The sequence below is a fragment of the Argentina anserina genome, chromosome 1, assembly GCF_933775445.1.
Source record: "Argentina anserina chromosome 1, drPotAnse1.1, whole genome shotgun sequence".
Taxonomy (NCBI): domain Eukaryota; kingdom Viridiplantae; phylum Streptophyta; class Magnoliopsida; order Rosales; family Rosaceae; genus Argentina; species Argentina anserina.
In genome coordinates this window covers 4,577,686-4,586,466 of record NC_065872.1, presented here as the reverse complement: position 1 = coordinate 4,586,466, position 8,781 = coordinate 4,577,686, and the positions used below count along the sequence as shown (strand labels likewise).

At 38.7% G+C, this 8,781-nt stretch overlaps 2 protein-coding genes across 3 annotated transcripts; one reads left to right on the top strand and one right to left on the bottom strand.

Moving 5' to 3' along the window:
* The first annotated feature begins 1,714 nt into the window (after window positions 1–1,714).
* LOC126787907 (diacylglycerol O-acyltransferase 2D) lies at window positions 1,715–5,401 on the top strand. The gene is made up of 9 exons (XM_050513828.1): window positions 1,715–2,244; window positions 2,349–2,423; window positions 2,534–2,619; window positions 2,712–2,818; window positions 2,907–3,062; window positions 3,318–3,404; window positions 3,900–3,997; window positions 4,479–4,566; window positions 5,008–5,401. The coding sequence occupies exons 1-9, from the start codon at window positions 2,063–2,065 to the stop codon at window positions 5,107–5,109; spliced, it is 981 nt and encodes a 326-aa protein (XP_050369785.1). The 5' UTR covers window positions 1,715–2,062; the 3' UTR covers window positions 5,110–5,401.
* A 47-nt stretch (window positions 5,402–5,448) lies between these two features.
* Window positions 5,449–8,483, bottom strand: LOC126804999 (protein FAR1-RELATED SEQUENCE 5-like). Of its 2 annotated transcripts, XR_007673828.1 has the most exons (3): window positions 6,067–8,483; window positions 5,751–5,973; window positions 5,519–5,659 (listed from the first exon to the last, which is right to left on the bottom strand). XR_007673828.1 is itself a non-coding variant. In XM_050532085.1 (2 exons), exons 1-2 carry the CDS (start codon window positions 8,272–8,274, stop codon window positions 5,486–5,488), a joined length of 2,382 nt encoding a protein of 793 aa, XP_050388042.1. In that variant the 5' UTR covers window positions 8,275–8,483; the 3' UTR covers window positions 5,449–5,485. The 2 variants fall into 2 exon arrangements, 1 of the variants encoding a protein (XP_050388042.1); XM_050532085.1 differs by lacking the exon at window positions 5,751–5,973 and having other exon boundaries at window positions 5,449–5,659.
* Between the last annotated feature and the right edge of the window lie 298 nt (window positions 8,484–8,781).

Below are 8,781 nucleotides of genomic sequence, written 5' to 3'. Positions count from 1 at the left end.
TCACTAATTTTCCTCCCACTCAAGTTTAGTTAAGCCTTGAGATGGATTTCGAAAATGCATCAATTTCTAGCTGTTCCACCATTCTGGTATCCCATCAGAAATCTGAGGAAGCCGAGCAAGATCCTGTATTTGTTGGGGTAAGCTACTAATAATGCTATGCTACACAGGTTTTGAGTTGTTCATATATTGTGCATGTGATTTAACCAAATTCAGGGAAACCATGTATAAGCTTCATCACTGAAACAAATTAAGTGTATATATATACTGTGATGATACTTGCAGGAGTATACATCTCCAAAAGCATGTGTGAGAAAACCAAAGGGGTTGAGGAAAGCTGCAGGGAGAGGAAGAAGAAGAAGGACAAGCATCGTATCCATCATTCAGTTGAGAGAATGGCTTAGGTGGCCAAGAATGGGATGCTAATCAATCATAACAAGAAAATTTCATTTTCTGCAATCATTTCCCCTTGTGTTGATTCTAATGTGACCATCTAAGCACTGTCTCAACATCAAAATAATGGTTTGTGATTTCTTCATCAAGTTAGAGTACGTAAAAGAAGCTAAAAGGGAGCTATAACTGTTTTGTAACTGAAGAGCAAACCATCTTCTTGTCATCATCATACTCGATCGCCTTCACCGGAACAACTGCAGATTAATAGTGTTCCTACTGACATCTTCGATAGAGGTATTTGATGCATTCTGGTTACGAACGATTTGTATGTAAAGAATTAATATGTTGCACTTTACATACCATACAAACACACTCAAACCCTGAAAAGCTACATAGAATATTAAATTTGTAGATCATGAAAGGAGATGAGCAAAATGAAAGAAAACTCTAAAATCCTGTAAAGAATCAAAGCACCTATGCAGGCGATTGTATTTAGAAGTTGAGAAAGTAATTCTTGCGGTCATGAAAGGAGAAAATAACATAAAAGTTAGGAACTGATCGAGATGTCAATTGCCACCACGTGGGAGGGGAGATGGAAGAAAATTCTAAACGAACTTTGCTACGAAGTCTGACCAACTTATAGGTAGATGTTGTTACAATCTTATACCATAAGAGTTCCATTTTCCAGAAATAAATGGCTGGTTTTGTGTAAAGAACACACAAAGTGTGATACTCAAAGAAAGAAAACACCACCTCCATCACATGTGATACAAAGGGAGGTTTACCTTGGGCAAAATTAAAAAGATAGAAAAGCAGACCTAGCAACTAATCTAAAATGGTCTCATCCTTAATATTTCCGAGCTATTTGATAGCAACATCTGCTGATATATTAAGTTTACACTCGATATAACCTTGAATATGTTTACATCAATTTATAGTTGTTACAAACAACTTAAGGTTAATGACTCATTCTATATTTACATATGTACTATTATAATCTTTGTAAATCAATTTTTTCCTAGGAAGGGTGTATACTACAATGTGATCGCAACATAGCAACCCCCATGATAAATAAGTTGTCAAAAAGAGATGGGTCATCATGACTCTCATGCATTGCCTATTGAAGCTGATCGTGGTTAGTCGTTGAGGTCATGAACTGTCATGCTCAGTAGATAAAACCAACGTAATACACAAGTTAAATTTATGTAACACAGAATTTTCACCAAAATGGCATAAAACCAAGAAACCAAACATAACATAAAACTGATAAAAGCCCCATACTTTAGTCTATCCCATTTGTTTTTTATTGGATCGCGATAGGTCCTATAGTTTTCCTTTTCTTTTTCTAATACCTCTGCGACTCTCTATGCTTGTTTCTTGGAAAATTCTAGCATATAAGCCTGTATCAAACTATCAATCATATGACCGATTATTTAATGACTCCAATTTGAGTGATTCGTGTTGAACACAGAAACACCCAGAAACAGAAAAAAGATGCCCAAACGGTGACACCAATGCCATTGATGCTGATTGTGCTTTGGTCTCATGCATACTTTCTTTCTTTAGAGCAAAGCTTTGATTTTTAGACCGAAAGGTTTAAACTTTAGCAGAAAAGTTTTGATCTTTAGCGAAACACAGAAGAACCCAGAAGAGTAATAGTGAGAACCCAGAAATGGTGGAGATGAACAAGGAAGAAGAGAAGGAGGGAATGACGATAATCAAAGGAAAAGAAGCTATCGGGTTGAGAATCGTCAACATGTTTGTGGCGATGGCTTTGTGGCTTGGAGCTATTCATTTCAACGTGGCTTTGATTCTCCTCACCGTTTGCTTCCTTCCTATTTCAAAGGCCATATTGTCAGTACTGTTTTCCAATGTTCCATTTTTGTTGTGAAAGTGATTTTCATTATTTGGGTTTTTATTGGGTTTTTTTTGTTCTGCTGCAAAATCTTGTATTTCAGGGTATTTGGGTTGCTTGTGTTGTTTATGATAGTCCCAGTTGATGACAAGAGCAAAATAGGAAGAAGAGTGGCCAGGTAGGGGGTACCCTTTTCTGTTTGGAATCTAGAAGTCAAGTTTTTCAGAGTGAACAGATGAGCTTATGTACTTGAGCTTCAAATTTGTTATGTTGCATTGTGTTTTGTAGGTACATATGTAAGTATGCCTGTGGTTATTTCCCAGTGACTTTGTATGTAGAGGAAAAGCATGTGTTTGATCCCAATTGCTCCTATGGTATGCACACTCATCTTTATTAGTGAATTATCCCCTTACAGGTTTTTATTATGTCAAATGAGTAAGATATTGGGTGTCTTTGGTTTATGTAGTCTTTGGTTATGAGCCACATTCGGTTTTGCCAATTGGTGTTGTTGCACTTGCTGACATGACTGGGTTCTTGGGTCTCCCTAAGATGAAGGTCCTTGCAAGTACTGCTGTAAGTCTTCTTCTTTGTTAGCTCAATTCTTTATTCTCTCCAGTTACTTTGTGTAGTTTTGCTCATTTTGTGTGGAAATTATGTTTAGGTATTTTATACACCATTCCTAAGACATATATGGACATGGTTGGGTCTTACACCAGCCACAAAGAGAAACTTTGTCTCCAATTTGGCTGCTGGTTATAGTTGTGTCATTGTGCCTGGTGGAGTGCAGGAGACATTTCATATGGAGCACGGTAAAGAGGTAGACACTTAAATTCGGCTCTTTTTCAATTGTACTTTTTAGTTATCTGTTGCTATATCTAGATGTAGGGCATCATTCTATTCACAACAAAGTCATCAATATGTAACACAGCTCAAGTTGCGAAACTATATTTCTTCTGATTAGCTACAGAAGCATATGGTCCATATTATGTGTTCCCTAATCTAACAAGAAGACCTGTGACACATCTGTTCTGTTTTTTAGTTGAAATATCAGTACTAATTGCATACTTTGCAGAAAGTATTCCTTAAGAAGAGAACCGGATTTGTTCGTATAGCCCTGGAGAATGGCTATCCCCTGGTTCCAGTCTTCTGCTTTGGTCAGGTATTACCTTCTTAAATCTGCTTTCTCATAGTATACGTAGAATTATTAGTTTTTATTCGGGCGGCAATTGTATGATAGCTGGTTTGCATTTCTACCTTTTGCGTTACTGGTCTAACGTGTTTGCATTTCTCATAGTATACGTAGAATTATTAGTTTTTATTCGGGCGGCAATTGTATGATAGCTGGTTTGCATTTCTGCCTTTTGCGTTAATGGTCTAACGTGTTTGCATTTCTCATAGTATACGTAGAATTATTAGTTTTTATTCGGGCGGCAATTGTATGATAGCTGGTTTGCATTTCTGCCTTTTGCGTTACTGGTCTAAAGTGTTATGGATGTCAATAGTTTCAATACTATATAGACCAGTTTGTTGCAATTTCTGTTTGACCGCTTGTTTTCATGAAAGGGGCACTATTTAATTTTATTACTTCTCAAGTGGTTGAGCTATATTTTCTGTTGCATGTGCTTCACCTATAATCCTATGATCTGTCCTGCAGTCAAATGTTTACAAGTGGTGGAAACCAAGTGGAGAGCTATTCCTGAAGTTTGCTAGAGCTATCAAGTTCAGCCCTATTGTTTTCTGGGGAATGTTTGGGTATGTGTTTAGTTGTTTGATACTATATTACTTTCTTTGTTTTTTCTCAGCTTATGGAGGGGAAACTTAAAACCATTTTCAAATGTTAGCCAATCCAAGGCTAAAACCCAAAATCACATTAAAATTTGAAGCTACCATAATATTTCCAAACCCCCCCCCCCTCCCCACACCCCAAAAGGAACAGTTACCCGATTATGTCAATTTCGTTCTCAGCAATATGCTTCCCAATATATGAGGTTTGTTCTCAGATGTGTTATTTTCCCTCAAAGAAAAAAAAAGATAATATCTGAGTTGTAAGTCTCATGAGTAGAAATTTGTTTTATATGGAGAAATTAAGCTATTGCTGAGTTAAGGTACTGCCGTCCTCTTGTAATCTGACTAAATTTTCCCCACTCCCTACGTACTGTTGCATCCCGCATCACATATAACACCACAGATTTCAGAATTGATTTAAGGTTGATATCGTGGTTCTCACTTGCAGGTCCCCTTTACCCTACAGGCATCCAATGGATGTGGTAGTTGGTAAACCAATAGATATCAAGAAAAATCCAGAACCCACCATGGAAGAGGTAATGTATCAATGGCAAATATGAATGTAATGTATATGTTTGATAATTTGATCACTTAACTTTAATACTTTCATCACTTTTGATATTACTTGGACAGTCTTCAAATTACTTTGTTGCACTGTGTTTCTGTTTCCCTAGATTTGCCCTTCTACATGCATCACGTTGACATAATGCTGTAAATAGCAGTGATGGAGAAAGTTCTTATAGGAGGACAAAAGCTTTCAGATGTCTGAAAATGGTTAACCCTATCAAACACCCATGATTACATCTCTCATGCCAGTATTTACCCGTCATTGTTTTCTTTGGCCATTGAAACTTCACTTGATGAAACTTCATATCTTCTACATAGGCATAGCATGTGATTGTTGACATTTTCTATGTGAAGTATATGCCACATGCAAGTTATATCAGATGTCTCAATGGATGCTGATTTATTCCCAGGTCATGGAAATACATGGTCAGTATGTTAAAGCACTGAAGGACCTTTTTGAAAAGCACAAGGCACGGGCTGGCTATCCTGATCTTCAGTTGGAAATCATTTGATCACATGATGATTTATGTTTGTCCATGTTCTCTCATTGTATCTCATTTGTTCTGTTCAGTTGTGGACAATTAGCTAGAACAATTTGTATGTGCTATGTAGTTATACAGCAGAAATGACAGTTGAAATATTGGTCTTGAGGTTTAGCTAGTGATCAAGCTGCTTATTACATAACACAGCGCGCTTTGCTTACGGAGACTCAAACATTGATAGCCTCATCTGAAGCTGTAGAAGTGGCATAGTTTGTAATCTGTGTAAATTAAATATCCATTCTGAATATATTGATCATTTATATATGTGCCTTAAAATAAATTTTACTCTTGATTGCTTAAACTCATCATAGAAAAACACAGTAATATTCTCAGAGCAAAGAAGGGATCAGTTGCACTCTTTCATTTCTATTCTAATGTCTTGAACTTTGACAGAGAGTTGTAACTTCTGCTCCTCAATGTCTTTCAAAACCGAAAACAAATGTGATCGATACACTTCACATTTTCGTTGTGCACGTTCCAGTTGACGTGATAATTTTTGGATTTTCTTGTCCTGGTCATCCTACAAAATTGTAGAAACAATATTCAGTAACTAAAACAACTTGAATTGGAAGTCTACTAGGATCTAAGGGTTGGGTGAGAAAGGTGAAAACCTTCACATCCCCTATTTCTAAGGCCCATCTGTCTCACAAGAACAGCATGCTCAACTCCTCACTCCCACATGGAGAAAACAACATGGACCAAACTTTCCAATTGAAAATTGATTATCCCGTACTCTTCTCATCCCTTCTCAAGTCCCAACTACTATCCCCATAAGCACTTATAATTGTAATCATATGATGGAATCCAAAAACAAAGAAGAAATCCAAGAAAGCACTGAAAATGATCAACAACCAGGTTAAAGGAATATCCTTTAGAAAGGAGAAACTGACAACTTACACAGTGAATTGAAAGAATAACAAAACTCACCGGAGACAGAGTTTCCAAGCCCCATTTATGGTCACCAAAGGTGTTTGCTTGACAATCCCAGTGCAAATCATCATCTCTGCCAATTTTGTTAACACCAACCAACCTAGCGCCATTCTTTTTTCCAAGAGCAACTTTATATGCAGCCTCTTGAAGGGCAGCAATAGCCACCTTATAAATTTCAACAGTTTGAACACCTTCATCAACATACTTTAGTGCCTCATGACGAAGATTATCATATAATACTGTGACAGATTCTTGCGACCTATTCAACAAATTGCTTGCATGTTCGTCCAACATGACATCACTCTTGGCGTTCCTTGTCCACCGCTTCAGAATATAATGAGATGGCAGAGTAAGAACATTTGTCACCCGAAAAACTGTCAAGATGTGTCGACAGAGAAGACCAGAGAACTCCAACATCTGACAACTACAAATTGCTTTCATCTCATGAATATCATATCTGACAAAATATGTTTTGTGACTTTCTCCGAATTTAGCAACTTGATATATGGATCCTGTCCCCTCATCCTCAACTTTGCTTGCCAAGAAACTTAATGTCTCAACCAGCTCTTCTTGAAATTTCATGAACAATCTCCTTGTGTAAAGCTCACCTGCCTGTTTCTCCATTGGTGAAGGGGTCTTCAGAACTGGTGCAGTGTTTATAGTATCACAATCTGCCTTCACTTCTTTCTCATACCGACTTTCAAGAGCTTTCTCATACTGCTTAACAAACAGCTGTAGAGTTGTTGATGCATTGACATATCCATCAAAATAGGAGTTCATGGTATCGCTACGTTGAGTTATAGACATTTCTGCAAAGAAGTTATCCCTCAAATATATAGGTACCCACTGCCTCCGATCAGCATAAATCCCTTGAAGCCATTCATGTTCTCTGAGATCATATTTTTGAATTAGAGACAACCAACAAGACTCAAACTCTTCAATAGATTCAGTCAGGTTGACACATTTGTGAAGCTCAGCTTCTAAGTTGGAATTCTCAGAAAGTACGTGGGACAGTTTCTCTTGGCACTCTTTAAGGATATGCCACTTGCAGAAGCGGTGCCGAGTTTCAGGAAGCACCTGGGTAATTGCCAAGCGAATCACCCTATCATGGTCTGTAGTGATTGAGAGTGGAGGCCGGCCAGACATTGCCATAAGCCACGTTTTAAAAAGCCATGAAAATGATTCCTCAGATTCATTTATCAAGAGGGCACACCCAAACAACACAGGCTGTCCATGATGGTTAACCCCGGTGAAAGGTGCAAAAGGCAATCTATACCGGTTTGACCTGTAAGTTGTGTCAAAGGTGACAGTGTCACCAAAGTAAGCGTAATCACTCCTTGCCTTAGGATCAGCCCAGAAGATATTGCTCATGCACTGGTCAAGATCGCCCTGCACAGAAAAGAAAAACGCCGGGTCCTTGGCTTGCCTGTTCTTCAAGTAATCCAAGAGCACCCGAGTGTCACCTCCTAAGGTCCTTTGGCGACTACTCCTCATGTAATTCCTGCAGTCGCGTTCAGTGAAGCCAACTTTGCTAATATCACCATACTCTTTGATGAGGGCAGACATAATTCCACTAGGCCCAATCCCAGCACCCTGCAGGGTATCAATCAAAGACTTTGCAGCACCAGAGACGTGACGATGAGAGCGGAGGCAATGCACCTGATCCGGTGGAACCAGCTCATGATTATGTTCCCTAACAAACGATGACACAATCCACCCCACAGAGTCTTGAATCTTAACCACCAACATTGCCTTACAACCAACTCTAGTCTCAGCACGAGGGCGCTTCACCCTGCCCTCACACTCAGGATCACGGTTTTCACTCTTATCCATACGAAAGCCCTCCTTGGCACAAACAAAAGACCTCTGGATGATGGCACCATCACGCCTGGAGCGGCGGGACATGCTGACCCGAGTGCTGAAGCCAATGCGGCGAGCATACGAGTTGTAAAAGGCCTTGGCAGCCTCTTCAGACTCAAACTCCATCCCCTCATACGGCTCGAGATTAGTCTCTCCATCAATAATGGAAGGTATGGCAATGGAATTGGAACCAACAACAGCAAGAGAATCATCAAAAATGTCAATGTCATCACCCAAACCCATCACGTCAAATTCAACAACCTCATTCCCCAAGCTCAATGGCTCAAACTCCAATTTACCAAATGGGTATAGTTTACTCATCATTTTAATTACATTACAAACCATAAATTACATGTATATAAAGTAAACAATATATGCAATCATAACTCATAAAGTAAGAAACTTTTTTATTGAAAGCTCAGGTTTGAGAAGGAAAGGTGAAACCTTGAAGGGTACCGATTTGAGCAAAAGGCAGGAGAGCCCTCCAAAAGGGATAAAGGTCCTTACTTGGGAGGTTAAGCAGGAGTTGAGAGCTTACAGAACTGAGACGACGGGTGAGATCAACATGGAAGCAGAGAGTGAGAGGAGGATTGGGGGTTAAATTGAGGGTTTTAGGGCAAATGATTTGGTAAGTTGCAGAGCTTCAAGGACTACCAACTTTAACGCCGTCTGATCTATCCATCCATGATTATGTATTTGAATTTACTTTTACTATGGGTAACTAAAATTGACATTCATCTTTCTTTGCAATAAAAATGAAAGAGTACTCTTCTATTGTTACTTCGAAAGTACGTTATTTTTAGACAATGTTACAATACGCTAAAAGCTTCTCGTCCCTCCACGCATGTCAAA

Bases quoted from the DNA above. Each gene is read 5' to 3' on its own strand.
- LOC126787907 (XM_050513828.1), top strand. From the start codon at position 2,063: ATGGTGGAGATGAACAAGGAAGAAGAGAAGGAGGGAATGACGATAATC. The intron at 2,245-2,348 runs GTCAGTACTGTT...CTTGTATTTCAG, and splicing joins CCTATTTCAAAGGCCATATT to GGTATTTGGGTTGCTTGTGT. The intron at 3,063-3,317 runs GTAGACACTTAA...CATACTTTGCAG, and splicing joins ATATGGAGCACGGTAAAGAG to AAAGTATTCCTTAAGAAGAG.
- LOC126804999 (XM_050532085.1), bottom strand. From the start codon at position 8,274: ATGGTTTGTAATGTAATTAAAATGATGAGTAAACTATACCCATTTGGT. The intron at 5,660-6,066 runs GTGAGTTTTGTT...ACAATTTTGTAG, and splicing joins GCTTGGAAACTCTGTCTCCG to GATGACCAGGACAAGAAAAT.